We start from the raw sequence: 19,560 nt of genomic DNA, 5'->3' as shown, positions 1-19,560 counted from the left end.
CAGGACCAGAGAAAATGACTTTATCATTGTGTACAATTTAGTCCAGTTAACCTTTGCTTCTTTGAGAACTCTGTAGAGTCATGGAAACAACCGTGGCATATATAATCTCGTTTAGAAAGGCATTCACGGGAACAAGATTTCACAGTTGGCTAGGAGTCAAAGAAACTATTTTAATGCTGATGGGGGGGGGAGAGTTGTGCATGTGCAGGTGTATAGGAAAAGGTGTCTAGAAGAATAAAGTTCAAGATCTCACCATTATTTCTTCAGTTTCCTGTGGGAAAAGTCTAGTCATAATTCTGCTTCCTTGAAATGCATCTCAGTAGCTCCCAATCGTTCGGTGTTTACCATTTGTTTCCTCAGATTATCAGAGTCTTTGTAAGAATATACAGTATAAGAATTATCAGCTGTTTATCTTCTATTGTCTCCTGAAATAAATTGCCCGAGGGCCAGGGCTTTGCAAACTTTTCTTTGTAATCTCTGCAGCTCAATCGACACTGACCAAGGTAACCCTGACAAATGGAAGAGAGATGCTTTGTAGCCAGGAAAAGAACACATTTAAGCCCTACTCGCTCGGCTACTGCAAGAGGAAAGCACTAGAACCTTTTCCTTCAGGTGCAGCCTGTCGCTCTCCCTCGGGCCACTAGTGGAAACCGTTCCTCCCATCTAAGTTGGAATCTGTTCGGTAGGAAAAGGGAGAGTGTCTTCGTCTCTCTTGATCTAGCGCAGGAGGTCAAAGAGACCAAAGAACCCGCACGGGACGCCGAGAGATCCAGCCTCGGTGCTCTCTTCTTCGGGTGTTCCCCAGATTCGGGCAGGAGAACCTGGGAGGTCCGTGTGGCGGGGTAGGGCGGGGTCCTTTCCAGTTCCACCCCTGGAACACACACACCCACTTCCACCTTCCCAATCTACGCTCTCGATCAGGGATCAGAGATACTGTACCAGCTCCTCCGGCACAGCGGCCGCTCGGAGGGGGCCGAGCTGGGCTCCGCGCCAAGGGCGGGGCCCAGGCGGCTCTCCGGTCCTCCCCTCCCCCGCCCCCGCGCCACTCGAGCCCCGCCCCGACACGCGAGGCCACGCCCCTTCGATCAGGCCACGCCCCCGGTCTCGCCCCCTCTGGGGACCCGACCGGCGCGCTCAGTGCACAGCCTCGGCCCGGGAGCCTCCAGGCGGAGAGGCTCCCGCCGCGCTGAGCCGCGGCCTCCGCATGGAGGGGCCGTGCGCTCGGTCACTGGAGTCGGCGCTGCTCCCGCCGCCACTGCAGGGAGGCGGAGCCGCCGCTATTCCGGAGCCCGGAGCCCGGCAACACCCGGGACACGAGACCGCGGCGCAGCGGTACAGCGCCCGCCTGCTGCAGGCCGGCTACGAGCCCGAGAGGTGACGCCCAGGGCAGAGCGCGCGGGGCGCATCCGGGGCGGGCGGCCTTGGAGGGCGCGGCGGCTCCCGGAGCCGGTGGCGCTGCGGGGGAGGGGAAGGTCGGGCCCCACACACCCTTTTCCTCCACCACCTCCATCGCGAACTTCCCGAGACGCCCTTCTGCAGCCCGGCACCGGAATGCCAGCGGGCACCGAGCGAAGGGTGGCCGGGTGCTGAATGGTCTAGGGTGAGCAGGGGAGAGGGAGCAGGTCATAAAATGCTCCCTAAGATCGTATCCCTGGATCGCCCCACACCCAATGACACTTGGTCCAGGTGGCTCCAACTCCGGTGGTACAAACAGTGCTTGTCCAACTTTGCTTCCTTCTCAGCTGCTTGCTCCTAGAACGGTATTCAGTCGTTGGCCGGGAGGTGTGTGTCGGCTCGGGGTGCTTGTTTCCCCGAGGGCAGGTGAATACACTCCCCGCTCCTCACCGTGCCTGGAGGTTCCTCGCAGCTCCCCTCCTCAGAAGACTCAGAAGCCACCTCCCCGCCCCCCTCCCCTGCTAGGGTCTGGAAGGCGATGAAGGTCCCTGGAGAAAGTGGGGCTACTAACAGTGGGGCTAGTGAACTGGGCCCCAAGGGAACTGGCTGCAAAGGAGACAGCGGCTAATCTCTGGATTTTATCGCTGCTTGAAATGCAATCCCACTGTCCTTCCGGTCCAGAGGATTTGGACTTCTTTCTCTGTCCCATCTGCTGGTGCTCAGCAGCTTGGGGAGGTGACCTGGCAGCCAGGTTGGGAAGGGGGGGGGGTAGTGGTCTGGGTCTGGGGGGAATTAGCCCAGTAGCACTGCCCATAGGACTGGCTGCTTATGTAAGAACTTTTAAGGGCTTAAAGAGCTCTGATGCCTAGTTGCGCCTCCCCCAGCCCTCCCCCCCCCCCCCTGCCTGCTTCTCTAGAGTTGACTCTGGCTTATGCTAGCCCTATCCTTTCTCCTATGGTAGAAATTCAGCTGTTGGGACACAGGGAGACAGGGAGGAGCCACTGTAGGGGATAGCTCAGGCTAGAACACTCAGATCCTGCATGCTTGGTGGAAGCTGTATTTTGGTTAGAGCAGGTATTGCCAAAAAAAAAAAGAAGAAGAAGAAGAAGAAAGAAAGAAAGGGAAAAAAGAAAGAAAATGTCATTTTAGAACTTAGGCTGGGGTCACTAGGGAGCATCCCTTCTCCAGATATACTGCTACATCAAAGGACAGTGCTAACCCAGTAACCTCCTACCCCACACTTAGACTCACTTGAGCCTGTGTAAAACCTGAGCCTAAGCTGGGCACTGGTGTGACGAGATTCCAAACCTTCTGGCTAGACCTCCATCTGCCTTTACCAACCTGGAGCTAAGGGAAGAGGCCATGAGAAGTCTTGGGCTTGAGTCCAGTGTCGCTAGTAGTTCTCGGGCTTAATCTTGGGTGAGCCATGCCCCCTGTCCCAGCTCAATGATATGAACGTGATTGCCTATTCTCCTCTAAATATGTTTTGAAATCTTGTTTCTTCAAATAGCCCCAGCGTAGACAGAGGCCTCTGGGCACCCTGCCTGGACCTCAGTGCCCTGCTGGGCACCATTTCTCTATTCTCCCCAGGAAACAGGCTTAGACCTGCCTCTTGCCCTTGAAGCTGCTAGTGGAGAGTCTCAGGGGATCAACCACCCTTCCTGAGGCGGAGAAGGTCCACTGGTTGCCTGGGTGTCTCCTCCCGGTGGAGGAAGTAGCTGGGGAAGCTCAGGAAAGGGAGGAGGGAAGCCAGGGGAGGGGATTAAGTCTCTGGAAAAGGACCGCATCACTCAGGGCTGAGTCCAGCAGCTTAGAGTGTGGCTGAGCTTTGACAGTGGTCAAAGCAGAGGCATGAAGCCCTGAGGTCTGTAGTCACTGGGAAGATGATTCTCACAACTCAGGCTCCTGTGAGGCCCAGAGGAGGCTAGGCTAGATGTCAGCCCTGGCTGAACCCCGAATAGTACCCATTCCTGATCTATATTGTATGGGACAGTGACCCAAAGCAGGTCCCCTAGAAAGTCTCAGAACCCAGGGGAGTGGCTCATGCGCTGAGCCTGTCATCGGGATGTTTTATAATCAAAAAGGCCAGCTTAGAATGGCAATGTGCTTTCTCTGGCTGGTCTCACTGCTCTAGCCCCAAGTGGCCAGTGAGAGATCCTCCTGTTGGTCCTACTCCCTATTTGGTCCATTCATGGGCCTCTGAGTGCTGGAGACTTTGCTTCCCTGGGAGCTAGTCCCAACTCCCACTGAGCTAGGAGCCCCAAGGTTCCCCTCCCTCCTTTCTGGCCGGAGAGCTTTCAGATGCCTCCACCTTTGGATTCCATTGAATGAAGAGGAAAGCTTGGGGGGGGGGGTGTCTTCGGTGTCACCCTCCCAAAGTTGAGAGAGGACATCTGTGAGTCTCCTGTAACTCTGAGCTCTGTGGGAGATCTCTCTTCCTCTCTGAACAGGGATGGAACAGTGTGTTTTTGTGGCGGGGTCCCGGGGGCATCGCTGGGGAGGCTGGGCATCCCAGAGAGAGCCTTGGAAGCCAAAGCTCCCCGGGGCCTGGCAGTCACCACACTGCTGGGAGATAAACAAAGGGAATCTCCCAGAGTGGGGGGGGGGGAGGGGAGGAAGGGAGCTCAAGCCATGGACAGCCCCTAGGTCAGGAAGAGGGTTGTGTCTGCCTGCCTGCCTCCTCTCACCTCATCTGAAGTTAGTTGGGGTGGGGGGGCACAAGGAGGGGCATTAAGCAGTATCACCAGAGGGAAAGCATCTTGCAGCATGTGAGGGGATTTGCTTCCTAATCTTTCTGCCCTTAGAAGAAAGCTGTATCTTGCTGGGCAATAAGGGTCACCCAACTTCTGCTCTGGGAAGTTTTCAAAAGTTTCCTCAGCCTTTGTGCTGATTTGTACACATCCTGACGTGTCTAAGTCAAGCCTGTCTAAGCTAAGTCTTGCTCTTCCTCTCTCACGACCCTCCCAGAGCACAGCCAGCTTTCCTCTCCGGGGCCAATCCCCTGGTTCCACCCGGTTTCCTAGCTGAGCTGGCCACCACCCGTGCCTGGGACCAAGAGTGCTTTCTGAACTGTAGGTGTTGGTATCTTAAAAAAAAAAAAAAAGGAGGGGACACCTAATAATTGGCAATTCATAGATAATGAAGTAAATGTGATCATTTATGAAAAATGCTTTGTAGATTATCCAGGGCTCCAAGGCCGCCCAAAGGTGAAGGCGTGTCTTTGTTTAAAATGCCTGACTCCCTGATATGAGGATGAGAGAGAGAGTAGTGGTCCAACTTCCATCTGCTGTGTGTCAGGAAGCTGTGGGCCCAGGCCAGTATCTCAGGGCTCCAGACCTTGGTCAGAGTGGGGGTTTGTATCCTGGAAAGGTAGAAAGTGCGTTAGTGGTTCCCTTGGGGTTGGCAACCGGAGCTTCAGGCTGACCGGAGATTGGGGAGCGCAGGCTGCAGGGCGAACCCGGCAGCTGCACTGCTGGGGTCAGGAGCCCGCGGAGGCGTGGCTAAGGGGGCGTGTCCAGGCCTCTCCACCCCACCCCTGCCCCCTTACCCCTCCACCCCCGCCAGGGCTGGCAGAGTGGCTGTGCCATTGCGGGCGGCGGGGCGTGCGCGCGGCAGCCGCCGGGCAGGGCCTTTGTGCGGCGTGGGGCGGAGGCAGCGGCCCCGAAGGGAGGGGCGGGAGGAGAGGGCGGCGCCCCGGGCCTCCCGCCGCTGCCGCAGCCCCCGCCCCCGGCCCGCCGGCCTGGCCGCAGCCGTGGTCGCCGAGCGCGTCGGAGGCAGCGGGGCGGCCCGCACGGGTGTTTATGTCGGGTCGCCGCATCTCCCAGCAGCATGGCGGACTACCTGATCAGCGGCGGCACCGGCTACGTGCCGGAGGATGGGCTCACCGCGCAGCAGCTCTTCGCCAACGCTGACGGCCTCACCTACAAGTAAGCCTCGGGGCTCGGCTGCATCTGGGTGCGCGCTGTGCCCATCCGCTCTCCCCAACCCCAACCCTCCCCCCTACCCCCGATCCACACGTGCACCGCTGCCCGGTGCTGACGCCCGCGCGCCCTGGCCCAATAAGAGTGACTTGGGGCTGGTGGGGGGCTGGGCAAGGGAAGGAAGGAGGCCCGCGCCCGGAGCAGACGGACGTGGCACAGCGACATCACGGCTCTGGGTGCCTTGACCCGTTCCTGGCCGGATCGGGAGGCAGCCTGACTCCTCCCTCCTCCCAGGGGCAGCCCTGGCCACTTGGAGGGGCCTGGGGCGAACGGGAAGCAGCTGTGGGAGTGTTGGGGAGACTTTAACCAGACCTTGTATGATGAGGAGGGATGACCCCTTCCTGCCTGGCTCACAGCAACGGCAGGGGCATCCCCAGAGCCCAGCATTGGCAGTCTCTTGGGTGTCCCCCAAGAGGGGCGAGGGGGCAAGTGGGATAGGGCCTTCTACCACTGTTTAGCGCTCCTTCCACTTGTGCCCTGCCTGACCACAGGTTGGCACTGGTACCCCAGTGAGTTTTGTGTGACTTCCCCTCCCACGTCCACATAAGACTTTGGAGAAGGATATTGATTCACCCGTCGTCAACCTGTACCTCTAGCTTAGTTTGCCTTTTTCATGGGCCCTAGGCCAGTTGTCCTGCCAGCCGCAGGCCTGGCACTTAGCTGTACCTCCTGGCTGCAGGACTGTGTCCCTGCCAGGAAAGAGCATCAGAACCCAGGACTGGGGCAGAATGGGGATACTGGTGAGCCAACAACATTCCTGGCCTGTCTCCTGCCATTTTTACCTTGGTTCGCAAGCATTCCTGATGGATAGGCAGTTTTCTTAAACACCAGGATAGGCTATCACTTCTGGAGAGGATTCCCCTTTGTCTTCCCATAAGTGAGGGCCTCTTCAGGGAGGCTTCATCCCTATTCAGAAGAGCTTGGGGTGAAGAGTGAGATTCCTGGTTGCTTTGGTGGCCATTGGTGATGAGAGAAAGAGTATATCTTTGATAGTTTTCACTGGCATGTCCTAGGAGGAACTCCTAGAAGTTTCTGTAGGCCTACTTCCATCCACCTTGTGGCTTTTCCTTCCTGCATGGGCAGTGCCTTCTGCTTCACCTAGTCAGGTTCAGAGTGTTCTCTGAGGGCGAGATATTTGCTTTGAGGCTGTTTGTCAAGGCCTGCTGTGACTCTGGCCAGTCGGACCTATCAAGCCTTTGGGCCGAGGCTCTGCACCTAATATGCCTATGCAGACCTGGGCTCTCCTTCTGGGCTTTGCTGTTCCCAGGGCCAGCATTGTCAGCTGGCACTCTGGATGTGAGGCCTACTCTCCTCTTTTCTCATTCTAGCTATATCTTCGGTAGCTCCTGTCCCAGTGCCTGCTGTGTTAGAACATGCCTGGCGCTCAGCCGCCTGGGGTCCCACCACACTGCTTTGAACTTGGTGTGACTCAGCAGCCCCTGCCCCGGAGCGTGCTGGAGTACGCAGTACGCTCGGGGCTGGGCCATGCTCATACCTTGTTGCACTACTGAGTTGTGCGACCTGGTTTCTGTGTATTCTGTGTTGACTTAATGGTCATTCCTGACGAGATTGAGACATTATCAAGCATAGGCAGTTTATCTGTTGTGTGTTTGGCCATGTGGGAAAGTCTTGTGTCTCTTGACCAACTCTGAGCCCTGCAGGCAATGAATATTTTGGGCCACTTGCTTTGGAAGTGCCTAAGGCCTGACCTTCTGCCATCTTTGTTTGTAATACTTGGGCTAGTAGGACATTAATAAGGGGAATGAAGAGGGCTCTTCCTGATGTGACAGCAGGGATCAGAAGACCCTAACCTCTGCTTCTCTGGCCTTATCCCGAACTTTGAGTTGCTTCCAATGGGGTGGCAAAGTCCTGCCCACCAGTAATACTCTGTCTTTGCAGTGACTTCCTGATCCTCCCGGGATTCATAGACTTCATTGCTGACGAGGTGGTAAGTACCTCTGCCTTTGACACAGGGAGGGGGCTGGGTGTGCTGTGGAGGAGGCTGACTTCTTGCTCAGGTGCAGGATGTCGTAGAGACTTTTCTTGGAAACTTGTTGGGGGCATATTCTTATGCTTGATGGAGCAGAGGTAGCTAGGGGGATGATTCTGACCTATCCTGTGTGAGGGCCTTGCTTATGGAAGGATGCTCTGTCACTGCTGGAGCCAGTAGGGAGGGAGAGGTTTGGGAAAGGCCCTGTGAGGCCAGGGCTTGGCTGTGGCTGCTTTGTATAGACTATAAAGATTGGATGTTTGAAATGCTGAGCAAGAACATAATGGAAGCTGTAAAATTATGAATACACTCTGAATATAGTGTTCAGCAATTGTCTACTGACCTCACAATGGATAAGAACTGGCAGGAGGGTTTGAAGGACTAGGATTTTGGGAACAAATCAGGAAACGTGTCTTGCTTTCCACAGGGGGCTCAGCGTGAGCCAAATCAATGAACAATTAGTGTATGAAGCCAAAAGGGGCAGTGATGAGGGTATGAGTCAATTCAAGAAGAAGTTTGATGATCTGTTGATGAACTCATGCACATTAAAAAAAACTCACCATTTCTGTTGCTGTTATTATTTCTATTTATTCTGGTTTGACTCTCATGAAAGACCATGCCCTACATGCCTACATCATTTATGTGTTGGGAAAGATAATGTTTAGTCTATGTGCAGAGAGCTGACTCAGACAGATTTTTAGGAAAAAGGGTTAGAGGTGTGGCTCAGTTGATAGAGAGCTAGCCAATAGGCAAAAGCATCAGCTAATGTGTTTGAGTACCTGTCTCTGACAAAAAGAAAAAAAACAAACAGGGGGGTGGGATTTGGGGTTTAGATTGGCCAGCTGTTGACCTGAATCTTAGAGGGGTCTTTGATATCTATACCATTCCTAAATAGGTAACTCCCAAATGTATACAGGTGGAATATATCTTATTCAGAATGGTCAGGACTAAAAGTATTTTGGATTTCAGGGTTTTTTTGGGGAGGAACATTTGCATACATATAACAGTACCTTGGTAATGGACTCAAGTCCAAACCAGTAATTCATGGGTTTCATATACACCGGACATAGCCTGAAGATAATTTTACATAATATTGTGTATACCTGCATTTCTATTGTGATCTGTCACATGAGGGACGCATCATGTCAGAGCTCAAAAAGTTTTAGATTTTGGAGCATTTTGGATTTGGGATCTTCCGATTAGAGAACTCAACCTGTATTTGCCATCTTGACTCTTGTTTTGAATTCTAGACCTTTAGTCACCAGTTTTCTTGAGTGGCTAATAGATCCTTTGCTGTTCCTCTCCTTGCCTTAGCCTTCATTACCCCAAACCCACTCAGTGCATACTGCCAGGGGCACTAGAGTTCTTCAACTATCTTTGTAGCCTATATCCTGAAAGATAACATTTTGCCTGTATGGCTCATACCTGCCTTCTTTCTTTCTTTCTTTTTTTTTTTTTGATTTTCTTTTTGGGGTCTGGTCATGGGGCCTGAACTCTGGGTCTGGGCACTATCCCTCAGCTCTTCAGCTCAAGGATAGTGCTCTACCACCTGAGCCACAGCACCACTTCTGGCTTTTTTTCTTTTTGCTTATGTGGTGCTGAGGAATCGAACCCAGGGCCTCAGGCATGCAAGGCAAGCACTCTAGCACTGATCCACCTTCCCAGCCCTGCCTTCTTTCTTTCCAAGTGGAGCATCAGCTCTCTGCCTGGCTCACTGACAAGCCTCCAGGGCCTGTCCTGGTATAGTATATGAGTCAGTGCTGGGACATGATTGTCAAATGGACGTGATGGAACAAATGGACTTTTACTTTGTCCTCAGGACCTGACATCAGCCCTGACCCGGAAGATCACACTGAAGACACCACTGATCTCCTCTCCCATGGACACTGTGACGGAAGCCGACATGGCCATTGCAATGGCTGTGAGTCCCATGCCTGATGGGGCCTGGGAGGGGGAGTACTGAGCAGGGTGCAGAGGGGTAGGGCTGGGAAGGGCTAGCCCCTGGCTCTGACCACACTTTCTTGCTACCCCAGCTAATGGGAGGAATTGGTTTTATTCATCACAACTGCACCCCAGAGTTCCAGGCCAATGAAGTGCGCAAGGTCAAGGCAAGTACCAGGCCCATCCTCAGAAAGATGCCACTTGGCAGCACCCCAACTTCTCCTCCTTGCAGCTGCATCCTTTGGCTGATCATGGTGTGGTCTCATCTGTCTGTCTTCACAGTGGAGTTCAAGGCTTACCCCTCGTTTTCCTCCCCCCATTAAAGGTTCCCCATCTTTCCCTGTGGCCATGCTACCCAGTTCCCGTGGGTTTCTCCTAGCCTTTGCTTCCCCTTCTGCCCACAGAAGTTTGAGCAGGGCTTCATCACAGACCCGGTGGTACTGAGCCCCTCACACACTGTTGGTGATGTACTGGAGGCCAAGATAAGACACGGCTTCTCCGGCATCCCCATCACTGCCACAGGCACCATGGGCAGCAAATTGGTGGGCATTGTCACCTCGCGAGACATCGATTTCCTTGCTGAGAAGGACCACACCACCCTCCTTAGTGAGGTACCTGCAGGGCAGGGAAATCAAGGCTGTGGTATGGAAAAGTGCCTAGACCCTGGGGGCCCTGGGCTGATGACTGTGACCATGGACCAGTGGGAGGTCTGGCTCCTCTCTCACCTGCCAACCTGCAGGCAAATGTTCCTGGCCCCACAGGTGATGACACCGCGGATGGACCTGGTGGTGGCTCCAGCAGGTGTGACATTGAAAGAGGCAAATGAGATCCTGCAGCGCAGCAAGAAAGGTATGAGGGAGCAGATGGGGAATTGACACTCTAACCCCAGGCGAACTCTTGAGGTCTAGGTCCCTCCATCCCTTCAAGCGTCACAAGTTGTCCCAAGATGCTCACTTGAATGACTTGAATGACACCACACATGCTGGAGCATGATTCCTGATGACCTTTGCCTGGCTTAGGGAAACCTGTCCCTGATTTAGTATCTTTCCCAATATAGTATGAAACTAGTCCTGGGAGGGGTTTGTCCCCAGCCCCTTAAAAAAGGACCTTGTCATCTTCAGAGTCTATAGATTATGATTCAGTGGCAGAACTTAATGTAAGCAAGGCCCTGGGTTTGATCTCCAGCACTAAGTCTGGAAAATACTGCTTTCTATGTCCTCCATCTTGCATAAGATTTATTGCCTTGAAGCCAGATGAGTGGTACATACCTGTAATCCCAGCACTCCAGAAACTGAGGCAGGAGGATGGTGAGTTTGAGGCCAGCCTGAGCAATGTAGCCAGAACCTGTCAATAAATAAATGAATAAAAAACAACAACCATGGGCTTCCTAAAGGCTCTGGAAAGTCCTTCAGTTAAGTTTATTTGATATTGAAGCCGTTTACTTTACATTCACTAAGTCTCTGGGCTATTACTGTCCTGATCCACAGTAGGGAGTTTATTGGGTAAAAGCATATGTGTTAGGTAGAACATATGTCCCCACTACAGGCAGCCTCATATTTGTGCCTTGCCTGGGAGTTTTTGACCAGGGTGACCTTTAGCCCAGCAGGTGAAAAAATGCTTGTGCTCAGGGGCTGCCCCTCCCACCAGGCAGTAGGATAGGAAGTGCTCCTGGAACTTGCTGATCTGGGGGATTTCTTTGCTTCCTGTTCCTGGGAAGAGCACCATCCAGAACCTTAGGAACATTTCTTGGTCGGATCCTGTCACCTAGTGGTTGGTTTGGGTACTTCAGTGGAGTGTTGTGTTCATTTTCATATTTACCCCTAGACATTCCAGTCTTCCCATTCATCCTCAAGTCTGTTTCTTCATCTCATCTCTTCCTTCCTGGCCAGGGAAGCTACCTATTGTCAATGATCGTGATGAGTTAGTGGCCATCATTGCACGCACAGACTTGAAGAAGAACCGAGACTACCCTTTGGCCTCCAAGGACTCCCACAAGCAGCTGCTGTGCGGGGCAGCTGTGGGCACCCGCGAGGATGACAAATACCGTCTAGATCTGCTCACCCAGGCAGGCGCTGATGCCATTGTGCTGGTAAGGAGGTGATGTTTTCCCAAAATACAAGTCTGGGTTCTCATTTAGCTTGAGGCCTCCCTTACTGATCTGCACGCTCCCTTATTGTCAGAATTGTTCACTGTCTTGTAGAGCTCAGAACAAGCTGTGGGACCCCCTGAGAGTTTTCTTTGTATGTAAGTTGACCCTAATAATTATAGGTCACAGTCACTGAGGGCCCCCTGCCCTACTTGCCAGGCACTAAGCTAAGACCTATACCTATACACATTCATTTAATCTTTGCCTTGGCACCTTAAAGTACAACTGGAGAGGAGGCTCACTTGGCTAGTGAGTTTATAGGAACGGAGCCGATTCCTTGCTGTGAGGATAGACATGGGTAGTGGTAGGAAGGAGTTCTCAGGATTTTACCTTAGTGTTTGGTTGGCCTTCTGGGAAAGCGGACCCTTTGAGAATGAGCTTGGACTTGTCAAACGACTTTCAGGAAAAAGAACATTCTCATCATAACAGTGTTCTTGTGAATTGGGGGGTTTGTCCACTCAGAGTCCCCCCCCCCCTCATTCAGCCATCCACTCTAAGCTTTTCTCTCCCCTGCTCCCAGGACTCCTCCCAAGGGAACTCAGTGTATCAGATCGCCATGGTGCACTACATAAAGCAGAAGTACCCCCACCTTCAGGTGATTGGCGGGAATGGTGAGTGCAGGTCCCTTCCCTTTGCCTGAACTCTCAGCTGTCCTTCAGCACCTCTAAGTAGTGGCATTGCCCTTAGATGGTGAGGGGGCTTAGGGGCAGGATGAGATTAGGGTCACCTTGGGTTTCAGGGGCTAGACTGAAATCCCAGGAAGCTTCTGGGCAGGCTGGGAGCATCCCATTCTCAACCATTGCTCTTTTCTTCCCTAATGCCCCAGTGGTGACAGCGGCCCAGGCCAAGAACCTGATCGATGCTGGTGTGGATGGGCTGCGTGTTGGCATGGGCTGCGGCTCCATCTGCATCACCCAGGAAGGTACGTGTGCCTAGGGCCAGAGGGATGCCATTTAGAGCCATCCAGCACCTTGTTCTTGTTCCACAGATGCCTAGTGAGGCCCTACTAGGCCCTTCCTGGGATGGGGGACTCAGGGTGACTCAGGCACCATTCTGCCCTATCCGACCCACAGATGTGGGTGAGGTAGGGGTAAACAGAGGAGGGCTTGTGCTTCTCAGACTCTGCTCAAGGAAACTGTGCCCAGAGACTACCCCACACCAAGGAGGGCGTTGTGGTCCACTGGATGAAGGCTTAGGTTGGATTTGTGACATGACAGATACCTAAGACATGAAGACAACATGTCCTAGAGCATGTAGAGAATTTGTAAATCCACCATATGGTGATATCAGAGTAGAGGAAGGCCTTCTTTCAGGGTAGGTTGCTGGCATGAACATGGAAGGCAGAGAGGGGAGTCTTGCCCAGTGTCCCCTATGTGGTAGAGAGGGTCCCTCCCTAGAGGCTTGCTTGTGGCCCCTCTTGTAAGAATCATTTCTCCAAAGCCCTGAGTACAACATCTCCTCCTTCTGGTCTTCCACCTTTTAAGTTTCTACCCTTCATCTTAGCTAACTTCCATGATGAAACATGGTGCTCTCATTTCATGAATATTAATTGAGCACCTACTGTGCCAAGCACTGTTCTGAACCTTGACTTATAGTAGAGAGAAAGCTACTTCTCTAGTTTGTCTAACTTTGCCCCTGTCCCTAGCATACTGCTGGTTTCTTTGAATCTCCACTTTCCCTGATACTTAAGGGTCTTGGACATTTTTTTTTGGCAGGGGGGGGGTCAGTCATGGGGCTTGAACTCTGGGCCTGGGCGCTGTCCCTCAGCTCTTCAGCTCAAGGCTAGCACTCTGCCACTTGAGCTACAGGGCCACTTCTGGTTTTCTGGTGATTAATTGGAGATAAGAGTCTCACAGATTTTCCTGCCCAGGCTAGCTTTGAACTGTGATCCTCAGGTCTCAGCTTCCTGAGTGACTAGGATTATAGGCGTGAGCCATTGACACCTGGCTAGGGTCTTGGACAATTTAAGTCATTCAAACCAGTATCTCCAAGGAGGCCATAAGTAACTAACTGTAGTCACAGCTTTTGCAAATATAAGTTTCACAGGGGAGATTGTGCTGATGGGGACCACCGGTCTGGAGGTGCTATACTCTGGTCAGAGTATAGCAGGGTGTTCAGGTGGGATTCCCCAATCTGAGTCTCCTTAGTGCTGTTGATGTGTGTGGAGGGCCCTCCAGTGACCCTTGGTCTCAGAACACCACCCAGCCCTGTTCCTGCCTCCAGAGTGGCAGTAGGCACAAGGAGAAGGGGCTGACCTTCTCCTGTTCCTGCTTCTGGGCTAATGTTGACTCGTTTCTGCCTGTGTACTCCACCCTTCCCCAGTGATGGCGTGTGGCCGGCCCCAAGGCACAGCCGTCTACAAAGTGGCCGAGTACGCCCGGCGCTTTGGTGTGCCTGTCATAGCTGATGGCGGCATCCAGACCGTGGGACATGTGGTCAAAGCCCTGGCCCTTGGAGCCTCCACAGGTGCGGGCAGGGGGTTGGGATTGGATGGGTGGGTTGGGGAACCAGTGGGGATGGTAGGGGGAGTGTGAGTCACAAGGCACTGACTCTGTAACTCCCACAGTGATGATGGGGTCCCTGCTGGCTGCCACCACAGAGGCTCCCGGCGAGTACTTCTTCTCCGATGGAGTGAGGCTTAAGAAGTACCGGGGCATGGGCTCACTGGACGCCATGGAGAAGAGCAGCAGCAGCCAGAAGCGATACTTCAGGTGCCTGCCCCAGGGGTCGGGTCCTGGCCCTGGGGTCCCCACCTCCCCAGACAATGACCCTAGTCCCTATGTCCCAGTTCTAGAAACTGAGGTACAGACATACATAGCAAAAGTAGGACTGGAGTGTGGATGACCTGGCCTGCAGGCCAGGCTTGTTTCCACTGTAGTCTGGCATGTGGCTGGACTAGGGACACATGCCTGTCCTCTGGGGGGAAGAGGGGAGTGGGGGTACTCTGAGCCTCAGACTGCTGGGCTCAGCCTCTCCATCCTCCATACAGTGAAGGGGATAAGGTGAAGATTGCACAGGGTGTCTCGGGCTCCATCCAAGACAAAGGCTCTATTCAGAAGTTTGTGCCCTACCTCATAGCGGGGATCCAACATGGCTGCCAGGACATCGGAGCCCGGAGCCTGTCTGTCCTGCGGTGAGCACAGTCGTTAGAGGGGACAGCAGGTGGAGGCCCCTGGGAGGCTTTCCTCCTGCTTCCCTGTCTGTCTGTCAGTCTGTCTGTCTGCCTGTCTGTCTGTCTGTGTCTTGTCTCTCTGTGTTTCCTGCTCAGCACTTCTGACCTGCCCACCCACCCACCTGCCAGGTCCATGATGTACTCAGGAGAGCTCAAGTTTGAGAAGCGGACCATGTCGGCCCAGATCGAGGGTGGTGTGCATGGCCTGCACTCGTAAGTGGCGGGTCTTCTCACTCCCGCTGGCTGGCGCTGGGTTGGACAGCTGGGCAGGTTCACAGGCCAGGATGAGGTTCCAGGGGCCCCATGGACCCAGGATGGATGCTGCTTCAGGACCATCCTGTGAGCTAGCCTACTGTAGAGCAGCCCTTGTGCAGGCCAGCCACTCTCCTCCCTTGGTCAGCAGCCCAAGAGGGCACGGGAGGTGTGACCACTGGCTCCACCTGGGCTCCCAGCCTTTGCTTGCTCAGAATGCTCGGTGGCTGGTGGCTGGAGGCTGGTGTTGCTAGGCTCTTGGTGGTGGTGGCCCCAGTCTGGTAGGTAGAAGATGGAGCTTGAGCCCTCTGAGAGAAGGGCAGAGAGACAGATGCCAGGGCCAGCGCTGGGGCAACCGTGGGTGGTGGCAGAGCTAGTTGGCAGCAGTAGTTGTAGGCATGCAGCCCGCCCTGATCAAGAGGGCCCATCTCCCTGGGCCTAGGCGGGCATCTAACCTGTGTCTCTTTCTGCCCTCCCCCCCCCCCTCCCATAGCTATACCTTTCTGCCGTGTAAGTAACCGCGCTGCCCGGGCCAGGTGTAGAATAGAGCAGGGGCCTTCTGGGTGGGACCTGGGCTGGGAAGAGGGCATCAATTGGGGGTGGCACTTGGGTATTATGAGATATGGAGCCTGGAATTGGTTCCTCTTGATCCCTATCTCCAGCACCTTGGCAAAAGCGGCCAGCTATGGCCCCTTAGCCAGGTGAAACATAAATCCCTTTTTGGGGTACGGAAAGATGCCCGTGGCCGCGGACCTGAGGCTGCTCCATCTTAGACTAGCATCGTGAATGAGAGGCCTGGACCCATCATGAGTGCAGGGCAGACTGGAGACAGGGTTGCAGAGGTGCAGCTTCTGTCTGAAGTCTCCCTGCGAGGATGGCTTCCTGAGCCATCCCTGCGCCGCAGGCACTAAGGACAGTCGAGGTGTGCTAGTGGACGAAAGAAGCCTGTCATGATTCTTCAGAGAGCCCTGGCCTGGGGAAGTCAGAGGCCTAGAGCCACCGTCTCCCCCGCCATGGCCGAGAGGCAGGCTCTGCAGCTCCTCGTTGTCTTCCGATATGGGGATCTTTAGGCAACAGGATGCGGGAAGGGAGTGGGGTTCACTCACACACTCTTGTCCTCTCCTGCCTTGTGCCCGCAGTTACGAGAAGCGGCTGTACTGAGGACAGCGGTGGAGGCCGAGGCAGTGGAGGGGGGCACCAGGACCCCCCTTCTGGCACAGCCTCCCTCCATAACTGAGTGGTCCATGGATTTGCACTACGGGTTCTCTAGCTCCTTTCCAGAGGGGAGGTTCTTGGAGGGGCTCCAGCCATTCTCGAGACCACCCCCTCACAGAGTTAGGATGCTCCCTGGGCCAGGCTACCCGGGAGCCTCTGGGCTCCCTCTTCCTCAGCCCCCTGAGCCCAGCTAGCCTGGGCTCTCAGGCCCTGTGCCTGCCTCAGGTCTCTCTTGCTGCAGCCTGCTCCAGCCCCACTCCCACCCTTGGGGCAGGTGGCCCCCGGCTTCTCCTGTAGGGCACCTCCCTCTCTGTGCCCCTTCCCCCAGGAAATGGTGCTCTCCTGGCCCTGCCTCCTGGGCTACTGCCCTTTCAGCCATGTGGCACTCTGGGCTCCTGACCTAGGCCAGGGGGAGGTCTCTGCCCCCTTCCCTTGGCCTGAGGCTCTCTTGGGCCCTGATCCTCAAGCCACTTCCCCATCCCTGAGCCTGGGGAGGGGGCCACCCTGATAATGGCCACCTGCCCATAATTCCTAATTTGTGACAGTCCCCAGGTGTACTGTTCCTGCCCTCTCCTCTCAGCTGCAGTTGAAGGCTTTAACTTTGCACACTTTGGGGTCATAGATCATTGTATATTAACTAATCGGAATAAATCAAGCAGGTCTCAATGCCTCTGAAGTGTCTTTGTCCCTTGCCAATGGGGGGTAGTACACTGGAGCCCATCAGAACCCAGCCTCCCTAGGAAGGTGAGGAAGGGGTTGTGGTTCTTGAAGGGATACTAGAACAGGTGGGCCACATTGTAGGTCTTGCCAGCTGTTCCCGTTGGTTGAACCTCCGGAAGCTGGGGTTGTCATGGGGATAACCACTGTGCACATTATGGTGTTTGGCAGAAAGTACACACCAGAGACTTGTTACTCTGTATTGCACATGATCAAAGGTAGAGGAAGTACAGCACGGTGGTGGCCCAACACCTGCGGCCTCAGCAGCTGAGATGCACCTGTGGGTACAAGGCAGTGTAGATGAGCTCCTCATGGTCACATGTAGCTCAGAACCTGCACCTGACTTCTATCCACTGATGTGCATTCAGACTGCTCCACAGGCTGCTGAGAACCCCCTAGAATGAAGAGGTCGTGGGACATTCATATCATCTTCCTGTACTGGTGTTGTAGGCAGGTGAGTGGTTGAGGAGCTTCACCCTGAGACGCAGACATGGCTGCAAAGGACAGAGAGAGGAAATGGCCTGGGGCTGCTCTGGTGGCAGGGATGAACAGAGGGCGGGCTTGTGAGTCGTCAACATTTGGAAGTGCACCGTACCTCTTTGGCTCACCATGCCAATCACTGCCCTTTCCCAGGCTTCTGCTCACAGGACACCTTTTGGCCACAGTGGGGCAGATACCTGTGGACAGTGTGTAGACCAGGATTTTCATGGAGACTTCCAGCTTTGTGGGCTTTATAGGGATGAGAAGGGGGCAAGTTGGGTAGTAAGACGTTGGGGTGGGTGTATAGCTGCTCCAGGAACGTGGCAAAGAGAATGGGGTCCTTGAGTCCCTGGAGGCCTTGTGCCCTGTAGTTGGTGACCCCAGGGAGGACCCGAGAGTCCTAGCTGTTGGGGACACAGATACTCAGATCTTAGGGAATGGTAAAAGACGAGGAGATGAACTGAAATGACATCATGTTTCCCATTGCATGTTGGTTTACAACAATCCTACGGGCAAGTCAGGCACCAGTGGCTCACGCCTGTAATCCTAGCTACTCATGAGGCTGAGATCTGAGGAACGCAGTTCAAAGCCAGCCCAGGCAGGAAAGTTCATGAGACTCTTATCTCCGATTAATCACCAGAAAACCGGAAGTGGCGATGTGGCTGAAGAGGTAGAGTGTTTGCCTTGAGCTGAAGAGCACAGGAACAGTGCCCAGGCCCAGAGTTCAAGCCCCATAACCAACACACACACAAAATATCCTACAGGGGAGCAGTCTGACCAGTGATTGAGATAGGAGAGATGCACTCAGCTCATCCTGAATCCAGGGTGAATGGATCAAAGGGAGAGTTTGCCTTTGAATAGACCTCACCAGTCAACATTCTGGCAAGCAGAATGGCTCACCTTGTAAGTTTAGCCGCTTCCTCATGACTTGAGGTTTGTATGTTTGGCCCCTCTAGAAGAAGTTCTGGTACAGCGGGTGTGTTTTAGAATCACTTGGAGAACCATTAAGAACCCCAGAGGCAGGCTGGGAAGGTGGCTCAGCGGTAGAGTGCTTGCCTCACATGCGTGAGACCCTGGGTTCAATTCCTCAGCACCACATAAACAGAAAAAGCTGGAAGTGGTGCTGTGGCTCAAGTGGTAGAGCTCTAGTCTTGAGCTGAAGAGCTGAGGGACAGTGCCCAGGCCCAGAGTTCAAGATCCACGACCACCTCCCCCCCCCAAAAAAAAAACAAAAAACAGAGGCCCACGCTCATTGGAGTGGAAGACATCAGCTTCCAGGTTCTGATTGGTACCAAAGTTTGAAAATCCCATTGTAGAGGAAATCTGTGAATCCAATTATGATTTATGAGACTTTCCAAAGCGTATGTTCCAGAAAAAAAACAACAAAACATTTTGGTTGATTCAGCACCTATCTCAAGTCCTTAACACCTAAGAATCATAGGACAGAGCCCACGGAGAGTTATACGTGTTTAGCAAATTTGTCTTACTGTATCTTACTTGCCCTCCCATTGCCCCCATGATGGGAATGACCCAGACAACATGCTTGCTCAGCTGCAAATTCAGCCATAGCAGGCCAGGCCCAGGAGGGAAAAGGGGCGGATGCTCCGGTTAGACGGCCACATCCGGTAGATCACGGAAGCATCCCAGAGCTGCATCTGGGACGGACCTTGGTCACCAGAACTTTCTGCTTACCTGGAATCTACCCTGGCTTGTGTGGCTCCTCCTACTCTCTCCTTGGCAAACTTGCCCTCAGCCGCCTAGTCCAGGGTGCCTGCTCCATGGCTCTCCATGATGTGCCCCTCCACCCAGACAACAAGCAATGCCACCATGGCACCCCAGGCCCCAGTTCATGGGCAACTGCATTAGTGATTCAGTATCACCACCCAGGGAGAAGGAAACCAGCTAGTGCTCCAGATCCCCAGCAATAGCAGCATTTGAACAACCCCAACCAGGGCTTTGCATGGCTGCACAAGAAGTGTTCTCCAGCTGCTCTGACCACCAGCCAGGGCAGGAGCCAGAGCAGTGGGTGAAGCCAGGGGATCCGAGGTTCATGTGGATGGAGCCAGTGCATCTCATCATGGCCTCGGGACAAGCAGCAGGGCCCTCTTTGGTGCATCTTGGGGACAGACAGAGGAGGAGCAATGTGCAGCCCTTGCCTCTGGCGTCATCTTGGCCTCCACTTTAGAGGGCTGAGAAAAGAGACTCTTACATGCTATAATCCAGGAACTTAGATGGCTGAACTAGCCCTCTGAGGCCCCTGTGCCAGTCAGGG

General features: G+C 54.1%; 1 protein-coding gene across 2 annotated transcripts; it reads left to right on the top strand.

Annotated features, from left to right (window-relative positions):
• The first annotated feature begins 1,111 nt into the window (after positions 1-1,111).
• Positions 1,112-16,760, top strand: Impdh1 (inosine monophosphate dehydrogenase 1). 2 transcript variants are annotated; one of them, XM_042696057.1, is made up of 15 exons: positions 1,112-1,374; positions 5,223-5,321; positions 7,275-7,323; positions 9,185-9,286; positions 9,399-9,473; positions 9,711-9,917; positions 10,068-10,155; positions 11,196-11,395; positions 11,973-12,063; positions 12,279-12,374; positions 13,775-13,918; positions 14,019-14,163; positions 14,442-14,585; positions 14,754-14,837; positions 16,016-16,760. In XM_042696057.1, the coding sequence occupies exons 1-15, from the start codon at positions 1,205-1,207 to the stop codon at positions 16,035-16,037; spliced, it is 1,716 nt and encodes a 571-aa protein (XP_042551991.1). In that variant the 5' UTR covers positions 1,112-1,204; the 3' UTR covers positions 16,038-16,760. The 2 variants fall into 2 exon arrangements, with proteins under 2 accessions (XP_042551991.1, XP_042551990.1); XM_042696056.1 differs by having other exon boundaries at positions 1,117-1,374; positions 5,220-5,321.
• Positions 16,761-19,560: the final 2,800 nt, after the last annotated feature.

This window comes from Dipodomys spectabilis, unplaced genomic scaffold (genome assembly GCF_019054845.1).
Source record: "Dipodomys spectabilis isolate Male_0828 unplaced genomic scaffold, ASM1905484v1 ptg000197l, whole genome shotgun sequence".
Classification (NCBI taxonomy): domain Eukaryota; kingdom Metazoa; phylum Chordata; class Mammalia; order Rodentia; family Heteromyidae; genus Dipodomys; species Dipodomys spectabilis.
This window is presented reverse-complemented; position numbering and strand designations above follow the sequence as displayed.

Coding starts and splice junctions, on each gene's coding strand:
- Impdh1 (XM_042696056.1), top strand. CDS start 1,205: ATGGAGGGGCCGTGCGCTCGGTCACTGGAGTCGGCGCTGCTCCCGCCG. Junction 5,322..7,274: donor GCTGACGGCCTCACCTACAA/GTAAGCCTCGGG, acceptor CTGTCTTTGCAG/TGACTTCCTGATCCTCCCGG. Junction 9,474..9,710: donor ATGAAGTGCGCAAGGTCAAG/GCAAGTACCAGG, acceptor TTCTGCCCACAG/AAGTTTGAGCAGGGCTTCAT.